The sequence below is a fragment of the Panthera tigris genome, chromosome F2, assembly GCF_018350195.1.
Source record: "Panthera tigris isolate Pti1 chromosome F2, P.tigris_Pti1_mat1.1, whole genome shotgun sequence".
NCBI classification, from domain to species: Eukaryota; Metazoa; Chordata; class Mammalia; order Carnivora; family Felidae; genus Panthera; species Panthera tigris.
In genome coordinates this window covers 63,377,800-63,398,127 of record NC_056676.1, presented here as the reverse complement: position 1 = coordinate 63,398,127, position 20,328 = coordinate 63,377,800, and the positions used below count along the sequence as shown (strand labels likewise).

Below are 20,328 nucleotides of genomic sequence, written 5' to 3'. Positions count from 1 at the left end.
CTCTCATCAGGCTCTGCAAATACCCCCATTATTGCATGTATTACAGTTTCTTATTTGGTGATATTTTCTTCCACTGAACTATAAACTCTTTGAGGATAAGAACCTTAAACCTGGCTCAGGGAAAATGTGCTGGCTAAACAAACACTGGGTGTTAACTCATTCCTCTCCTGACCATCCTTATAATTTCTTTTGCTGCTGTTCATGTGAACAGGTTAAAAGAAGGGATAAGTGACAACTATTAAATAAATAAAAAATACTGTAGATAGCATAGTACTTAAATTTCAACCTATATGATCCATATGAACCTATATGATCCTTCCTTTATGTTTATGCCTTGAGAATTTGAAAAGAACTGGAAAATCTGCTAAACCAATGCACACAATTCAGTGCAATTATATTCAGGTTATGGGAACATTCAGAAAAAGGTGTTGCTCATTTGGAAAGGTTTGATAAAAGTTCTCAGGTTTTGATGAAACTAACGGACATAGAAGATAGGGAAATAGACACAGGATAGTAGGATATAGATAGACAGAAGGGATAATAAGGGGGAAAAAAACAACCTTGTTTGATTTTGTTGCATAGAAAAGAATGCCTTGGTAAGGAATCTACTGTGCTAACAACCTCGGGCAGGTCCTTACCCTCTGGCCTGGAGAGCCATCACGTCCTGGTGAACCAATGCCTCCTGGAATACCCTAGGTAGAGCAAGGACCAAAAGAAGTCAGAGTCACGGAAATTGGCAATCAATTGCCTTTCCACCCAGCTTCCCTGAAATAGAGTAAGGCCTCCAAACAAACCTAATAGCATAAAGGCAAATGAAGAACCCTGAAGTTATTTATGTGTAAGAAATTTCCGCCCCCCCCAGGCTTGTCCTCAAGAGCATCAGTATGATGCTCAGTGGGGGCTAACATAAATGAATGCAGGCTAACAGTCTTTAATACAGAAACCACCTATTGCTAAAATTAAAGCTGACTTCAGAAGCGACAGCCTTTATTTTGCCCCTTTGCAATGCTCTAGACCTAAGAGCACTTTTTAGCAGATGACGATAATAATAATAATAATAATAATAATAATAATAATAATAACAGTAATAATACCTGTGGACCAGGAAGGCCAGTTTCTCCTTTTTCTCCTTTGGCACCGGGCATTCCCTGAATATCCAAAATTACACAGGGTTAAGTTCACATAGGGTAAGTTCTTAGTCTCTTCATCTTCTCCATGGACTGTTCTAACGTTTTTACCACTAACTTGCTTTTACATTAACATCCAATACAGCATATTTCACTTCTCACATCCACTACCCCATGTATGTAAGCATTCCTATGGAGTTGAACATTTATACAGCAGAGCAGTTCAAACACAGAACATACAGTCTGCTACGGCTAAGCCCATCCTGGAGATAGATGAAGGAGAGATTGGACAGTTCAATACCATTTATGGTTTAGATTTTTAAAGTTCGTATCTATAGAGTTTTGGCTTCGTTTTGGCTAGAAATATATAAAAATGGAGAAGCAAACACAGACTCTGGCACATAGCAAGACCTTACCAAAGGCTTAGTAGTAGTAGTAATTACATATCTGGCATGCTAATGCTTTCTAACATGTGAAAATAACCCTGGAGCAGAAAACTTCTCAGCCAGGGAGATACAATCGTATGCCCAGAAAGATTGTGAAATGTGTGCTTAAAAGGCTTGTTGGCTTCAAATATTAATTTTAATTAATAGAAGTTGGTTTTATTCTTTAAACCTAGATCCTAGCAAGATTAATGAAAACCAGTAAGTTGCATTAAATTTGCTTTCAGTGATACGAACAGCTTTTACAAAGTGCCTAGATAAAGCACACTGTCTATAATCTAAAACTTCGACTAAGTGCGTTGTACTTTGATGCCCACTGAGATAAAAATCATAAATAAATGATGAATCTGTATCCATGATTACTACAAAGACATAATGAACAACCTAAATTTGTGTAGCATTTGTTACTTTCTAGATTTTATTCCATCTGTTAAGGACTTGATCCAACAAGAAAAAGGACAATACATGTCACAGCCCTGATTCTCTTCTATAGACAAATTGCTTATGGATATGCTTACTCTGAGTGGAGGCATCTATTTGTAAAAGACACTCGTTATTTAACAAGAATAACAACAAAACTGGCTGATGAATGAACTCTCAGTAACTACTTCCATTTCTCAATTTTTATTTTTAGGAGTAGGAAGGAACTGAGGCTCATTATAAAGGTTATAGAAGACAAAAGTTCATCTGTGACTCATGAAAAAGTGATCACAATACAATCCACGCAAATGTCTACACACAACTCACAGGCATTCCCTGAATGGACAGACCACTTGGTCCTTGGGGTCCAGGGGGACCCTGAGGTCCCGGAAGGCCTATTTCACCCCGAGGGCCCTCTGGTCCCTGGAACACAAGAGAAAAAAGTTATTCCAGAGGTAAGTTAGATGCTCAGTACTCAAAAGATATTTCTGCTTAGAGCACTTATGATTTATTTCTTTAAATAAATTTCCCTAAGACACAGAACACTGATAGGATGGCAAGACAACATGCTTCAAAGGGTGCACCTCCCAGGTAAGATGTCATCAGGAAACCAAAAGAGTAAACACATAGGGGTTGCTGCAACTTTAATTGTTTGCTTCCATAAATAAGAAAGCTGTGCCAACTATGTGAGTAACTAGACCCCCCATACTCCATAACAAATCCAAAAGACAGAAGTGTTTCAAGACCACCCTCCTGGTCTGTGCAGGTTCATACCATCTAGCTGACCTACGTTCTCTCCACCTCCACAGCTGTCAGCCACTCACCTCAGGGGCACGCCTACATTACTGAAGACTTTGCACCCAGTCCCTTTCTTCCTCACCTTGATCCCACCACCGCTCTGTGCCTCTTGACTGTCTGCTTAATGACCTGTCCTCAGCGCAATATTACTTGATTTTCTTTCTTCTCGGGATCAGGCACTCCTTCACATCAGCAACTGTTATTTCTATAGTTTGGACCTTGTGGTTTAGCTAAAGCTATACCACCTCTGTAATCTGCAATCCAGAAAAACTACCTCAAACCTTTTCCTTCCCCTCTCTGGTTCTGTGACTCCAGGGAAAACTAGTATAAGTTAAGACTTCCAACACCTGGGTATCGTATTAAATGGGAGACTGACGATTCCATTACTTGAGACAAGCAATACAGAAGTGGGGGTAAATAACGAGTGCAGTCTAAGTTCTAGGTGCATGGGAATAGCCATGGGCACATGTCCAGTAGTCTGGGGATCAAGAGAGATCTGAGCCGGATTGGATTTTGGAGTAGTTCAACGTGTGTTTGTGGGTGAGGTTATGAGATGAAAAGTGGGTAGAAGGGAGAAGAAGAAAGAGCAGTGTAGGAAAGGCCAAAGGGGGAGAACATTTCAAAGAGAGAGGTGTTCAACCATGCCAGATGCTGTAGAGATCTCAAGTAAGACAGGAATTAAACCATAGCCTGCGGATTGGATTACAAGGAGGTAATTGGTGGCCTTCATGACAATTTTACAGAATTCTTATAGGAACAGAAATCATCTGCAGGTTAAGTATGATGCTGGTTGTACAGAAATGGAATTATACACTATACACTTCATTGGTTCTTGCCTCTTTTGTGTGGCAGAGTGTTGTTGAGGTTCATACATTTCATTGCATGTTTCCATAGTCTGTTCCTTTTGATTTGTGAGTAGTATCCACTGCATGAATATAGAAAATTGTTCATCCACCTGCAGGTGAATACTTGAATTGTTTTCAGTTTTTTGCTACTGTGAATAAAGGTGCTATGAATATTTATGCACAAAAAAAAAGAACTATTTTATAAGTAGAATGCAGAAACTGAATGAAAACTATTCTTAAAAGAAACATAGTATATAACAGGAGGGGAGACCAAGGTAGCTAGATTTAAAAATATGGAAGAGACAAGCTGGTAATTGACAAATATTAGTTAACACTTGCAATCATTTAATCATATGTCACTTAAATATATTGAGGAATGGAGAATGGAGCAGAAAGGCAGCAAATAAGGGTCTCATTTCATTCTGGACGGTAGGAGACAAAGACAACTCAGAGAGATCAACAGCATGGCTGCTTTGTGGTTCTAAATTCTTTTTATCTGCTTGCTACAACTGAAATATGGAGCCACAAAATGGAAAATAATACAGAGTGGGGCTTTCCATGTGGAAGGTATACTTTATCTGTTCCTCCACTACCACATTGGTGGACATGTGAGCATCCTTTGTCCAACAAGACCTTTTCCTAAAACCACTTCATATTTGTATCTGTGATTCATCAATATCATTATATAAAAATAGCCACATCAGTAGTGGTCCAGTGGTCTAATAAATGGATTATTAGAGGTAAGGGGTAAATGTTGGGATCATCAAACATCTTTGAACTCCTAATGTGTCTTCATGATCAGAAACTCTATCCAGAGGGAACGTTGGAAAGACAATGGGATTGTGCTGGGATCCCAATGGGAACAGGAAGCCAGAATGTACATGGGCTCTTGGGCACTGCCCTGGGGTGGAACCGAGGAAGACACACTGTATTGCTGTCTGAGAAGAGGCCCTCAAATCACTAGCCTTCCTTGTAGCACCATAAGAAACATCAAGTCTATGCCTAAGATATGTGTCACAATCTCAGAAATTTCAACAAACAAAAAAGGAGATATCTCATGGACTGAGTTTTGAGTTGACTAGTGCTTGATTATTCTCAGTCTTCTTTCATTTACTTCTTCCCCCCCACCCCATATTATCTCTCACCTTGCTTCATTTGTTTCCAATTTTATAGTAAACATTTTTGCAATGTTCTCTTCACCATGAATAAATACCATGCAAATTTAGTAAGTGACCAAACAAGTCAGTGAGTCAAGCAAGGTGGGTGGAGGGGAGATCATGTGGGGCGACAGGGTGAACATGAAACAAGGAGTCAAATAATAGAGGGCCTTGAATGCTGTGCCAAGGAAGGTGAATTGTATTCTCAAGGCAATAACATATGACTACAAGTTTAAAAGTATGATATGACCTATCAGAAATTTAAAGAAATAAATCTGGGGGCAGATGTGAAGAATCAGTCAGAAAATCAAAATTACTAGAGCCAGGAGACCAGTTATAAGATTTGCCAAAAGCCAGGTAGAAGATGGTGAGGCCTGAATTCAATTACTGACTGGGCTCCTGCCCATCCCTTAGGGCACCTTTGTGCAAAGTAGTAAAACGTGTCCCTGGACATGGCTTGGCATGGTTTGGCCTTCTTAGCTGGTGCCTTTGTGCAGTGCATGGCCTAAACCAGCACAGTTGGTGGCCCTGGGCAGCGAGAAAGGAAAATAGAGTTGTGTGTTTGATTATACATAGTGGGGAGGGAGGAGGACTCTAAAACTTGAGAAATCACCTGGGATGCAGTGCTCCCTAGTTGTGATTCAGTTTTCTCCTTACTTTGTTGCAGGTCGAGGAAGAGCAGAACACACACGAGGGAATACTACCTTGGAAACTAAACCACTCAGAACATCGACATCCGATTTTTGACCCAGAAACAAACCTTTCTTTTACTAAGTTATTAAATATTTTTATGAAAAAAATGAAGTCTTTAAGAATAAGGGAAAAGACTGAGATACAACTTTCATAAAAATATAATGAGTTTTGGATCACAAAGGGTAGATGGTACTAGGCTCCAAAATTACATTATTGCCAGTTATGAGAGACAGAGATGCAGAGAGACAGAAAGAACATTACCTTTGGACCCTGGTCACCTCGTTGGCCCTTTGGTCCTCGGAGTCCTGGACCACCCTGGCAAACAGATGTTAACTATTAGCACAAAGACAAGTCTTAAAGCAGCATATTTCATCCATTTTCTTCAATAATATGGATTATGTAATTTCTTATTTTGAATAAAGGCCAGCTCATTGTGTAATGGTATATGTTCATTATGATCCTTTACTGAAAACCTGCCAGACTCCCCTCTTCCTGCTGATGATCTCATACTTTGAGAAAGCTTTCAATGCCAAATCCTTTCAAATTAAAAAAACTTACAGTATTTGGGACTTCAGTGTGTAAGACTACTGCTATTAATGGATGCAAATAATAAAATTAAAGTACACTGCAAAATAATAAAGTACACTGCTAATCTAAAATTGCGTGTGTCTTATACCACAACTTTGAGATTCTTCAATTAAATTATAAAAGATATATATACCATATATTATTATATACTATAAAAATAGTAACAATTTAATTTTATTTACACTGTAAAAGGCTAATTAGTGTTACTGAAACTTCAGTTATTTGAATTTCCCTACTATTTTTGCCCCATTAATGTATCATCTGCATAATTACTTAATAGCATTTTCTTTATCTAGATATATATGTACATACATATGTACATATGTAAGTATGTGTATATGTATTCTTTGTGAACACAGTCTTTGTATATATGTGCATAAATACATATGTCCATTTATACTCTATTTTTCAACTGACTCACTATTTCACTTAAATCTGATCTTAAAAGCAAACATTATAGTTCTAAAGTTAAGGGGAAAACGTATTACTTATTAAGAATAGAAGGTAACCTTAAAAATATACAATAAATAATGCTATTAAATTTAGCTAGATTTTGATCCTATTGAAGTCTGCGAGCCATGGACTTGCTCTGTTAAAAAGGGAGGTGAGTAAGAATACAGAATATCTCTTTCACCTGAGCAGAAGGGTTACAAGCTCATTAAAAATAGAATAAATTTCTCAGTGTGTGATTCTAATTCATTTCCTGCTACGTATGCGACTACCAGAAAACGTTTTGTTACCATCAGTGGAATGCTTACAGCACGTGGGGAAAGAATGATCAGGAGACCTTTCAAGGTTTCTTCCAACTTGTTTTCACCACTTAAATTCACTCCCCTCCCCAATAACACCAGGTTGCTTATTTTCCAGACTTTTAAAATACAATTATAAAATTGCATTTTATGTGTACATGTATCTATAGAGAATATTGCCTATAGTATTTTTGTGCTATTACATGATGTATTAGAATTTACATACATGATATCACACTTTTTACATATTTCTCATATTTTACTTACATATTTTAACTTCATGTATTTTGGAGATTTTTCCCATGACATAACATATGATTTAGCTCATTCTGAATGAGTTGCATAGTTGTCCAAACCTTGGATTATATAATTGTTTGTCTAACCATTCTTCTTTATGGGAAATGTAGGGGTTTTTTTGCACATTTTTTTTTTTTTGCTGTTTAAACAGTTCTATAATTAACATCCTTATACATCCCTTAAATATAAACCTCAATATTTAAGAACAAATGTTAATATTTAGTATATCAACAAGTAGAATTATAAATGAAATGTGCAGATCAGCAGATATATTTTCCAGCTGTGCTCCAAAAGAGCTGTGCTACTTAATTCATCGACCAAGAGTTTAAGAGAGTTCCTGCTTCTCTAAATCTTAGTCACCACTTGATACTGAAGGGGAGTGGGATTTGGTACTTCACAGTATGCCTCTCTGGCATAAGGATTATTTTAGTCTGATTACTTAAGAAACTCGGGAGAAACCCTGAAAACCAAAAACCTAGTAAAAGTTTGATAAGAGACATTTACATTTATGCATTTACATTTATAAGGGAAATTTCCATTTCTCTTTTTTTACCAGGAAGGAAGGGATGCCTCTAAATCTCTAGAAACTTACTTATGAAGAAAGCAGAGACTTGGGTCTGCACATCAGCCTCACCCTCATTTGCTATGCCATTCCTGGTAATAATCCCCACCCCCAACACCTTTTTGTCTCTTTAGCCGAAGAAGACATTGAAATTGATGGCTTCAGCTACCCTGGGGGGCTCCTCAGCTTTCCTGGGTATCTCCCATGTATTCAAGAGATACATGTCTTATTAAACTCTTGACTGTTTTTCTCCTGTTCGTCTGTCTTTTTATAACAGGGGTATCTTAGCCAAGAACCCAGAAGGGTAGAGGGAAAATTATTTTTCTCCTCCTATAATATTGTCAAACTTTACATTTTGACCAAACTAAGGTAAAAATAATATTTTACTCTTATTTGAATTTTCACTTCCCTTGAAACTACTATCACAGAACATCTTTTCATAACATTTGCCCATTTGCATTTTATCTCAGTGCGACTCCCTATTTATATTCTTTACCTATTATATATACTCTAATGGGCTGAGTGTCTTCTTCTTTTTATTGTGCAGAAATTCTTCATATATTTGGATACCACACCTTTCACTGTTATGAGATGCAAATCTTTTTCCTCAGAGTGGCAGACTGTTGATTGGCTACCAAAGAATCTTTCCTGACTCCCTTCTCCATTTTATTTCTCCTACTCTAAGGGCTAAAGAAGATAGATTTGCTTGCCCAGCCCCCTTTCTGCACCCAAGAATGGGCACATTAAACACTTTGGGCCAATTTGATGAAGAGGCCACAGGCCTATCGAAAGGAAACTGGGGAGCTGGGACAAGCTTGGTCCTTGATGAATTTGTTGAGCAGCCACATTTGCCTTGGGATCATCCACCTCTACAGCTTTTGCTGTGAGAACAATAAATGTCTCAATGTCCCAATGGTTTACACCACTGTGTCAGTCATATCGTATGTTCCTTGCAGCAAGCCCAATGCACCCCAATTAATATACCATTCTGGCACCACTCTTCTTGTCTGCGCATTTTCAATGATTGGTTTTTAACTACAGGTTTTGTTCCAGTGACTCATGGATATTCACACCAAAGGCACCACGTCTAAAAGCCTAGAACCTTTTTATATTTCTTTTCTTTTTTTAAAAATTTTTTAATGTTTGTTTATTTTTTGAGAGAGAGAGAGAGATAGAGCACAAGCAGGGGAGGGGCAGAGAGAGAGGGAGACACAGAATCCGAAGCAGGCTCCAGGCTCTGACCTGTCAGCACAGAGCCTGACGTGGGGGTCGAACCCACAAACCATAAGATCATGACCTGAGCTGAAGTCTGGCGCTTAATCAACTGAGCCCCCTGGCGCCCCAAACCTTTTTATATTTCGAACTTACTTTGTACCTTATCCCTAACCTTCATCACTGAGCACATAAGAATTCAACATATTTTTTTGGATGTTAACTTCTACCCTTTTAATAAAAAAGGGTTATTAGTCTAGGCCAAGGAAATGTGGTTCTTTCACCCATGCCTTCTTGTAGCTCTCTTATAGCTTTCTTGGCACAAAACACCATTGTGGAAATTCTTGAATGAGAAAATAATCACAACTATGTTAAATCATTAGATGGGGCTTATTGCATATTGTTTGGGATACTATCTCTTGAATAGTTTATATTATAAGTTATATTATAAACTATAAAAGTATAGTTTATTATACTTTAAACATTCAAATATTTCAATAGTTTTTCTCCTAATTTACATCTTTCTCTCCAAGTCAGAACTCAACTCTTCCCTTTTGCTTCTCTGCTGCTTTTTTCTCATTACAAAGTTTGACTCTAAGTCATATGTAAATATTTTATAACTTGTTCCAGCAGTATCACAGATGAAAAAAATGTGAAAACCCTCCAGCTAAAAAAGCTTATTAATGCTGCTTAAAATAAAATAAACATTATTATAATTAAGAACTGAATGCATAAGCACTAGGAATGAAGAAGAAACAAACAAACAAACAAAAACAGAGAAGCAGACATGTGCACCGAGATCGCCCTGGGGGAGCATGGGGAAAATGGTTCAGGTTTGCTGCAAAGTTTGTATTTTAAAGCTCACACAAAGCACGGAAATGTGAACTAGGGCCTATGATAAGTGGGGGCAGGGTGGAAAATTAAATGTTCTTTAAAGCTGAGGAACTTGTAAGGCTGCACTGTGAATCAGCTAGGAAAAAACCCCAAAAAGCTAGCAGGTGGATGACCAAGATGTTGTTTCCAATTTAGCTATGGGAGGAGTAAGAAACATTTCTACTAAAGAATATTACACAGAAGCCGATTCTCATACAATCTAGAGAAAGAATTCATATTGCCTGTCAGGATCTAACAAAACTCCAATATACACACCCCACCCAAAAAAAATTCACAAAATACATGTGAAAACAAGATAACATGAATAACATCAGCAGAAAAAAAATGGCAGAATCAGAACCACATACAATGCAGATATTGAAATGATCAGATTAAAAAAATAAACTGTATTTAAAATACTGAAAGAAAAAAATAGTTTTGATGTGTTACAAAAGAAGAAATACTACAGAAATGCCCACGAGGTTTGAAGAAAACATGAATAGACATTTTTCCAAAGAAGACATACAGACGGCTGAAAGACACATGAAAAGATGTTCAACATCACTCATCATCATGGAAATACAAATCAAAACCACAATGAGATACCACCTCACACCTGTCAGAACGGCTAAAATTAACAACTCAGAAAACAACAGATGTTGGCAGGAGGCAGAGAAAGGGGAACCCTCTTACATTGTTAGTGAGAACACAAACTGGTGCAGCCATTCTGGAAAACAGTATGGAGGTTCCTCAAAAAGTTAAAAATAGAACTACTCTACAACCCAGCAATTGCACTACTAGGTATTTACCCAAAGGATACAAAAATAAAGATTCAAAGGAGTACATGCACCACAATGTTTATAGCAGCATTATAACAATAGCCAAACTATAGAAAGAGCCCAAGCGTCCATCAACTGATGAATAAAGATAATTAATACACACACACACACACACACACACACACACACACACACACACACAATAGAATATTGCTCAGTCATGAAAAAATGAAATCTTGCCATTTGCAACAATGCTGATAGAGTTAGAGTGTATTATGCTAAGTGAAATAAGTGAGCCAGAAAAGAACAAATACCGTATGATTTCACTCAAATGTGGAATTTAGGAAACAAAACAGATGACCATATGGGACAAGGGGAAAAAGAGGGAAGCAAACCATAAGAGACTCTTAACAATAAAGAACAAACTGGGAATTGATGGAGGGAGGTGGGTGGGGGATGGGCTAAATTGGTGATGAGTGGTAAGGAAGGCACTTGTTGTGATGAGCACTGGGTGTTATATGTAAGTAATGAATCACTAAATTATACTCCTGAAACAAACAAACAACAACCAAAAAGAAATGCCCAGAAGTTTTGAAAAGGAACCAAACAGAATTTCTAGATATGCTAAATATTACCATCAAGATCAGAAATACAATGGATAGGTTAAATAGCATATGACACATAGCTAAACATAGAGTACACCAGAAGGTAAATTTGAAGAAACTACACAGAATGAATCCTGGAAACACAAGGAGAAATAAGTAAAAAAGGTTAAGAGACATGACAGTAAAATGAGAAGTTACAATGTACTTCTAATTGAGTTTCAGAAAAACATAATAGAGATGACAGGAGAGAGGCAATCTTCAAAGAGATAACGACTAAGAAAACTCCAAATTTAATGAGAACACTGGTATTCAAGCCATGAAGTCACAAATTTTCCAAAATGGCAGAATAATAACATGAAAACCCCACACCAAACATCCTGTGGTGAAACTTCAGATCACTAAAGACAAAGGGATCTTGAAACCAAGATCTTCCTGTTTATTAGTTTGGAAAGTTGTCTGACTGCTTTAATTGAGGTCAATATTAAAAATTTTGAGCAAGACAGGAGGCTTATTATTCTCTTATATTAACATCTGAGCTGATAATGGTTCAGTATAGTAGAGAAGCCTTACGGTGTAAGACAATGTGGAAGCTTTGTTGCTTTCCTTTTATTGCTCTTCTCTGTTCCAGGACACTGCTTACCAAAGTGAACTCCCTACCACAAGTTCCCACAGTAGTCTGTTGAGAAAGGTAAGCATGGATAAGGAGGGCCCTTCATTTTCATTTAAGAACAACGTCTAGGGTGATTACATACACCTTTCCTCTCACTACCAGCACTTAGTCATAAGGTCATACCTACTTGAATAGATGCTAGGAAATCAAGTCACTAGCTGAATGGCCATGTACTTAGCTAAAACTCAGGGAATTCTACTATGAAAAAGAAGCCATGGCAATGAATACGGTGTGTGTGGGGGGGTGCAATTAACAATCTCTGTAACGACCAGCAAAACTATCTTTTGATAATATGGGGAATAAAAACATTTTAAGATGAACAAAAAATGAAAATTTACTACCAATAGTCTCTCATTAAAGGAATACCCAAGGGGTGTCTTCCAGGAGAAATAAAAATGATACCAGAAGATATTGTAAGCCAAGAAATAGCAAATACGGAGCAAGTCTTACCACATATTAATTTATAACAAACAATAATAAAATGTCTAATTTGTGATGTTAAAAAAGTACTAAAATACCAGATAGCAACAGCACATAAATTATAAAAAGGATGATCCAAGAGAAAAAAATTCCAAGAATATTGTGTTGGCTGAAATAAGGGTAGAAATTATGGTTCATTTTGGACTTTGTCACATTAAATATGTTTGTTAAAATCTCTTGGTTTACTACTGAAAAAACAGCTATAGAGAGAATAATTTCTGAATTAGTGGAGGGGAGAAAAGAATGAGAATAATAACAGAAAGTCAAAAAGTAGATAAAACTTCAACAAACCAAGAAATCCACACATATATCATGTGGGACAAATAGCAAAAATTGCAGTGATAGATGGATATAGGAATATTTGCCCCAAGAGGTTAATGATCAAAAACAATAGAATGGACTAAACTCTAAAAAGAAAGATTGCAAAACCAGATTGAAAACAAAATCTAACCATATGCTATTTAAAGAGAACACATCTCAAACATAAAGACATGGAAAGGCTGAAACTAAGAGGCTGGAGAAAATACCTACCAGGAAAATAAGTCAAGCAAGAAATGTTGATATAGCAAGTTGTTCTCAGTTTTTTGCACACTGTAACACAAACTCAAGATATACAATGCAGAATTACAAACAAAATTTGACAGGATGCTGAAGTAGAAGACTTTAAACACTTATGTCACTAATTGAAAGATAAAAATATAATGCAGACAAAGGAGATTCTAACAACACAATTTACAATTTGATTTACTGGGCATTTATACTTAGAATTCTGAACTCCACAATTAGAACACACACGTTCTTCTAGAGCATGCATGGAACATCTGTAAAACCTGACCAAGACCACAAGGCAATGTCAAAGAATCAACAAATGTCAAAAAATTGGTACTATATAGACTATCTCCCATGATAAGGTACAATAAAATTAATCCACCAAGAAAACAGTAAAAAGTGCACATACAATTGGAAATTTAAAAAGGCACTTTTAAGTAAATCATGGCTAAAAGAGGAATAAAAAAAAGACATAAAGGATGATAGCTCACAGAAATCTTAAGTTTCACTACACTGTAATTAAAATGTACAGACAATAAAAAGTCCCATAAACAACAAGAAAGCCATAGACCGTGAAATGATATTTGCAAACCATTTCATTAATAAAGATTAGTGTCCAGAATACATAAAATCTCTTAGATACTAATGAGCAAAAAACCTGCATGACAAAACCAAGAAAAAAGTTTATAAACAGGTATTTATATAGAAAGAAATCTGGGGCACCTGGGTGGTTCAGTCAGTTGAGCATCCAACTCTTGATTTTGACTCATGTCATGATCTCACAGTTCATGGGATTGAGCTCCACGTCTGGCTCTGCACTGAGTATGGAGCCTCCTTGGGACTCTCCCTTTCTCTTGGCCCCTCCCCTGCTGGCTCTCTCTCTCTCTCTCTCTCTTTCTCTCTCTCACAAATAAACAAACAAACAAACATTAAAAAAAAAAAAAGGAATCCAAATGGCTCAGACACAAATGAACAACTGCCCCATGTCACTAGCAGAGAGGGAAAGTCTTATTTCAAATAACAGCCACACAGGGTTTTACAGTCATCAGATAAGCAAAAGTTCTCGTGTTTGGCAACAACAGACAGTGCTGGTGAGATGCTTGAAAGCCAGAACTCTTCTAGATTTTGTGGGAAAAGATATTGGGACAACCACCCTGAAAGGCAATTAGCGGCTTCTTCATGAAGCTGAAGGTACACCATCCCTATTCTCCACAACAAATCTGATTCTAAGTGTTATTGTAAGAGCACTCGACTTATGTTTGCAGAGACACACAAAGGATGTTCAGTAGGCAAATACTCCACAGTAGTGGGTCAATAAACTGTACTTTATATAATGGAACAATGTGCATTACCCTTGATAAAGTTCAAAGACATGATTTTGGGTTAAAAAAAAAGCAAGCTACACAGTTGAAAATAAATCTGTGTTTCTAATTCCAAGATTAAACTAAAGATCACTCCTTATATTTAAGTTTTATTTTAAGTTTATGTGTTTATTTTGAGAGAGAGAGAGAGAATGAGTGGGGGAGAGGCAGAGAGAGACAAGGGAAGAGGATCTGATAGCACAGAGCCCGATGCGGGGTTCGAACTCATGAACCTTGAGATCATGACCTGAGCTGAAGACAGATGCTTATCCAACTGAGCCACCCAGGCCCCTCATTTGATTTAAATTTTGTAATACACAGAATACTTACATACACTTTTTCTCATGTATTCCTCATAACATCACAGAAGGGTGCTATTTGACATATGAGGAAATGGAGATTCACTGTGGTTCAAAGATTTGCCCGGCCTTTTCTTAAAAGTTTATTTATTTACTTTGAGGTGGGGGGGAAGGACAGAGAGAGAGAGAGAGAGGGAGAGAGAGAGAATCCAGACACCAGGCTTGAACACACAACTGTGAGATCATGACCTGAGCTGAAACCAAGAGTCAGACACTTAACCGACTGAGTCCCCCAGGTGCCCCAAGATTTGCCCAGTTTTATGATTTAAACTTAATGCTTTTACCATCACTCCATATTTGCTTCTTTGGGATAAAGAGTCTCCTGTTCCAAAAAAAAGGAGGGGGGGGATTTGGGTTCCACATCTGCACTTGAAAGAATGTTCTCTGTGCCAAAGGTAAAAGAGAAACTGCTGGGATATATTTCAGATACATTCAGTAGGTCCTCTTCCTTTTTGTTCAGTTCAGGAAATGTGGTGCACAGATGAAGGAAAACCATGGTGGTGGGGCCACACTGGAGTGAACCTTCACGCTGGGAGCCAGTGGTCAGTCTGCGTGATCTCCTGCACGCATCTTGGTGGGGCCGCCTCCTCTGGCAGGCCAGCGTGCAAGGGCTGCTCGGGCATCAGAACATTCCTCCTGCAAGGTCTGGATTTCTTTATTTGCTTGTGATTCTTCTCCCTGCTTCCTTTGTCTTTCTGCCTTGATCCATTAGCTACTTCCTAGCCACAGACCAACTATATCATATTCACCTCAAGGAAACACTGATAACCCCAGTTTAGGCGATTAGACATAAAATGAGCACTTAAACACATTAAATGGAAAAATTCATCATGGCAAATCCGAAGACCCACATAGTGCAATTACATACATTTTATGTTTTACAAAGATGTTTTCTTTGTCTCCCTCCTTCCTTCCTCCTCCTCCCCCCTCACCCTCACCCTGGCCAATCTCCTTCTCTCTCCTTTTTTTTTTTCTTCTTTAAAAAAATTTTTTTTTATGTTTTATATTTGAGAGAGAGACAGAGTGCAAGTGGGGGAGGGGTAGAGAGAGAGGGAGACACAGAATCTGAAGCAGGCTCCAGGCCATCTGAACTGTCAGCACAGAGCCCGACGTGGGGCACAAACTCACAAACCGTGAGATCGTGACTTGAGCCGAAGTCAGACATTTAACCGACTAAGCCACCCACGTGCCCCCCTCTCTCTCCTTTTTTGCAGGAAGTTCCCATCAGTGGTGGGGAACTTCATGTTCAGATAGGGTAATTTTCCTGCTGAATTTTCCTCATGGATCAATTGTAATACAGAATGGGCAAAGGGAGGGTATGCAAATCTTAAAGTTACAAGTACAAGGCCAATCTTTGAAACATTCACACTGAAAATGAACCACAGGAGTTTAAAGGGGAGATTTTGAAATACATAACCATTTGAGAGATAAGTATGCTATAGAGGTTAAAGAGGGTCATCTGTAGGAGTCATGGAGACCTGGATTTGAAGAAAAGATGTGTTCTTTAGGCAAGTTACTTAACATCTCTGTGCTTCAGTTTGCTCACAGAATTAAGTATATGTTTATTAGCACGGTGGCAAACACATATTAGACACACAACAGATAATAGCTATAAATATTGCTAAAGAACATTTAAGTCTAAATTAGGCAAGACTTACTGGTGGGCCTGCTGGTCCCAGAGTCCCTGTATTGACTTCAGAACAGGAGCAGGAATGTGGTAGCTCTGGGCAGGTCTCCTCATCCCTCTGAGAGGAAAAAAAAAAAAAAAAAAACCAAACCATAACTGTTAACAAGACAATACAATGGCTTTATGGATCAAGGAAAACACTTTGATTTAAGACACTTAAAAAAAACTTTTAAGTGAACATTGGTGTGGAAAGGCAAAGAATATTCTCTGCTGCTCACAAAATATTTTCCTTAAAGAAAAATGAATGAGTGTCTAGTGAGTCACTGATCATCACCCTTACCAAAGGATGTTGATAAAATGAGCTTGGAGGTGAAGAAAAATGAAATGCAGGCGAAGAAAGAAAGGCAGAAGTGGGTGCAGAAAAAATTCCTCGTTACTATTTCCTTCAGTTTGAGTAGGAGTACTCTATGAACTACAGGTCTTGAAATTTTTCTTTTTTCTATTTCAAAGGATATTTTTTCCTTTCAAAAGGATAAAAAAAAATGTGTTGGAATAGTCACTCGGAACTGCGTCTACACTAAAACACACAAAACAAAGTAAAAACAGTGCTTAAATGTATTGTCAATTCCCCACAGCAACTTTAATTACGACTCACATTCTGTGGTTGAAATTAGGAAACATCATAGCATCAATCTAAAGCTTTGGGACGGGCTCATTTTGCTTCTCTAGCACAGTTTTGTTGCCACATGACATTAAAGATAGATTATGAATGTCCGGTTGAACATCTCTGGATGAGTTACCGAGCTATGAAGACAGAGTACCTGCTAACAGCTATCGAAAACTTTGTGAATATCTCATTTGAAGCACCAGCCAAAAATGAAGTCTGCACTGGGATAAGACACTACAGAACTTCATAGGGTTCACCAGTCCCATTGGATAGAGAGAAAATAAACATCATTATTTAAGACTGGGGAAAAATAAAGCTGGAACTGAATAGAACACAGATGATAATTAAGTTGAAAATAATCTCAGTATCTAAAATGTTCACAACAGAAACCCAAAAAAGGTTGAGCAGGGGATCTATATATACTGTATATACTTTTCTCTAAATGTTGGACAATAGTCAAAGCTTTCAGCTCATTACAGGAAACCCCCCTGCTACCACATCCGGCCTGACATGTGGGCAGCTAGAGTGAAATACAAACTTAAGTATCCAGAAAGAGCCCCCTAACAAGGCTGATACCAGGCCTCTTGTGACCAGAGGCCATAATGGTTTTGCCACTGCTGCTGACTATACATGCCTTCCTACTATGGAACTGGCCTATCTTCAGTGATAGAAATGAAAAGAAAAGCTCTCATCAGGCCTGAGTCCTTCCTAGGAAAAGTGGTGATTGCATTTGGCTAGAGACAGCATAGGATTCTGAGTGTTTCTGCTTCCAATTTCCAATCCATCTGTGCTTAAGCATAATATCACGGTGTCTCTGATTTAATTCTTCACCAGAGTTTACTTGGAAATTAATTTTGATGAAGAAAGAGAAAGTTAGAGTTAACCCTTTAATTTTTTTAAATGTTTATTTATTTTTTAAGAGAGAGACAGAGTGCAAGGAGGAGAGGGGCAGATAGAGAGGGAGACACAGAATCCAAAGCAGGTTCCAGGCTCTGAGCTGTCAGCCCAGAGCCGGACACAAGGCTCAAACCCATGAACTGCGAGATCATGACCTGAGCCAAAGTCCGATGCTCAACCAACTGAGCCACACAGGCACCCCATCAGTTAACTCTTGAACAACATGTGTTTGAACTGCACTGGTCCACTTACCTGTGGATTGGTTTTTCAATAAATACAGTGCAATGCTGTAAATATATTTTCTCTTCCTTGTGATTGTCTTAATAACATCTTTTCTCTAGCTTACTTTATTGTAAGAATATAGTACATAATGCATATAACATACAAAATATGTGTTAATCAACTGTTTCTGTTATCAGTAAGACTAGTAGTAGTTAAGTTTTGGGTAAGTCCAAGGTCATATGCAGACGTTTTCCTGAGTGGGGAGGAGAGCTGATGATTCCAACCCCCACACTGTTCAAGGCCAACTGTATTTCCTTCTCAAACATAGTCACCATGAATGTAATGCTTGCAACAGAGGATGTGATCTGGAGGAAGTAGTTAAAAAAGCAAATCTCTAGACTTCATGAAGGTTACTCCATGCACATTCTCCAAGTTTAATTATTAAGACATGACTATTACCCAACCACTACAGGGTCATCCATTTCGGCTCGCTGTCTTCAAGGATCCTAAAATATGAATCTGGTTTTATACATAGAGGTATAACCCCATGAACCACACTTGCTATTAATAATGTGAAAAACATTTAATTTTCTAGTAGCATCGCATATGTCGAACAGATTATGACTACGATTTCAGAACTGTGTGTCAAGATTCTCTGGGGCACCTTAGCAAACTCACAGGGGCATGGTGAATGTTTTTAAAACTCAAGAGAAATAGCAATATTCGGCACCCATAGGACTTCACATGAACAACTAGCTCAAGGTAGTTCACAGTCTTAACATTAGATACTGAAATACTCTGTTTGATGACGTCAGATACTTGCAAATCTGGGGTTTTGGCAGTTGCTATGATGGAAAGCAAGTACCATGGGAAACATCAATGTAAAAAAAGAAGTGAGGGTGGCGACATCCAATCAGATTCTAACATATGAAAAATCATGCACTCTTGATAGGCATGTGCATCCTATTAGTAAGTAATGTGGTTTTTTAAGAATAAAATAAAAATACCATTTTTTGCTTTCAATTCATGTGTTTTTTTTTTTAATGCGGCTACTGAGTTTAGAGCATCAATGTTTAAGATTTTTGGAGCTAATTCCTTCATATAGAGATTTGTTAGGCATTTCTTTTGGCTTAGGGGTGCCATGAACAAAAATGATTGCAACACTGAAGGTTTCGTGAACCAGGAAATTTGAGAACCTCTGGACTATGTGTAAATTGCACGCCTGGATCTGGGCAGTCCCCATCATGTAAGTCAGTATATCCTGCTGATGTCAGACACGCCTCCTTCTCAATCTCTTCGGCTTTTCATTGTGATCATCACAATGAATTATCTTGTTATGAATGTTATGAAATCACATTTAACTTTCAGAGAAAATTAAATATAATTTTAGAACTTTTCAATAAAGAACAGGCCTACTAATAAAAGAAGAATTCTTACCAGGCCTGGAAGTTCACAGCATTTGTCTTTATTGGCCCATGATGTGGAACAAATAATATCAAACATCTGTAACTGGAACTGCAATTTAAAATGAAATTGTCATTTAATTAAAAATAGACACACTGTGTCTAGAATTATGATTTCATATTCTGCATCACATAATACAACACTGATATGTTTGTAACGTAACATTACAGTAAATAAATAAGAAAGTCATTCCAAAATATAAAACTAACTTTGTTCCTCAAGCACACAGTGACTTAAGATTTCATGTATAATTAATCCATCAAAAATTCCCTTATTTATCACAACTTCACCTCCCATTTCTGTCCAAAGAAGCTTAGTACCTCAGTTAAAAGTCGGCCAGTACTGTCTTCATGGTTACAACCAGTGTCTCTGTAATCCTACAACATTCCACATGTTTCTTTCACAGCATATCACCCACCATACAGTATGATTATTTATATTAGCTCCTCCTTAGACTGTGAGCTCTTCAAGGAACAGAGAACCACTAATTCATCTTTGTGTCCCCATCATAATATGTGATATGTAGTAGGTATTCACAAAGCCTTGTTAAATGAATTCTGACTTCAATCACTTATGTATACGTTCAACAGATTTTTCTTTAGTGTATAATGCAAACCAGATACTACATCAACCTTTAGAATATGAAAATGAACAAAATCAAAATCTTGCCCTCAAAGATCTTACTGGGGTGACAGGTAGGCACAGGAATACTGTATACAACATTGTAAATGTCATGACAAATTCACAAATGGAATTGTGAGATTCCGTGCTAAGACTATTTTTATGTAAGCCATTGATCATGCCATAAATATTTAGTCTTGTTCTACTCATGTATGTTGGTGAAACTCAGTGTTCATTTTGAAATATACAGAAATATCACTATA

General features: G+C 37.6%; 1 protein-coding gene across 6 annotated transcripts in view; it reads right to left on the bottom strand.

The window, feature by feature from the left end:
* Positions 1–20,328, bottom strand: part of COL14A1 (collagen type XIV alpha 1 chain) — a 210,713-nt gene that overhangs the window by 50,223 nt on the left and 140,162 nt on the right. For all 6 annotated transcript variants that reach the window (XM_042973272.1, XM_042973271.1, XM_042973275.1 and 3 more), the window contains 6 exons: positions 19,418–19,495; positions 16,226–16,312; positions 5,745–5,798; positions 2,318–2,413; positions 1,095–1,148; positions 639–692 (listed from right to left, as the gene is read on the bottom strand). In XM_042973272.1, the coding sequence (XP_042829206.1) occupies positions 639–692; positions 1,095–1,148; positions 2,318–2,413; positions 5,745–5,798; positions 16,226–16,312; positions 19,418–19,495 (423 nt within the window). The remainder of the gene's footprint in view (positions 1–638; positions 693–1,094; positions 1,149–2,317; positions 2,414–5,744; positions 5,799–16,225; positions 16,313–19,417; positions 19,496–20,328) is intronic.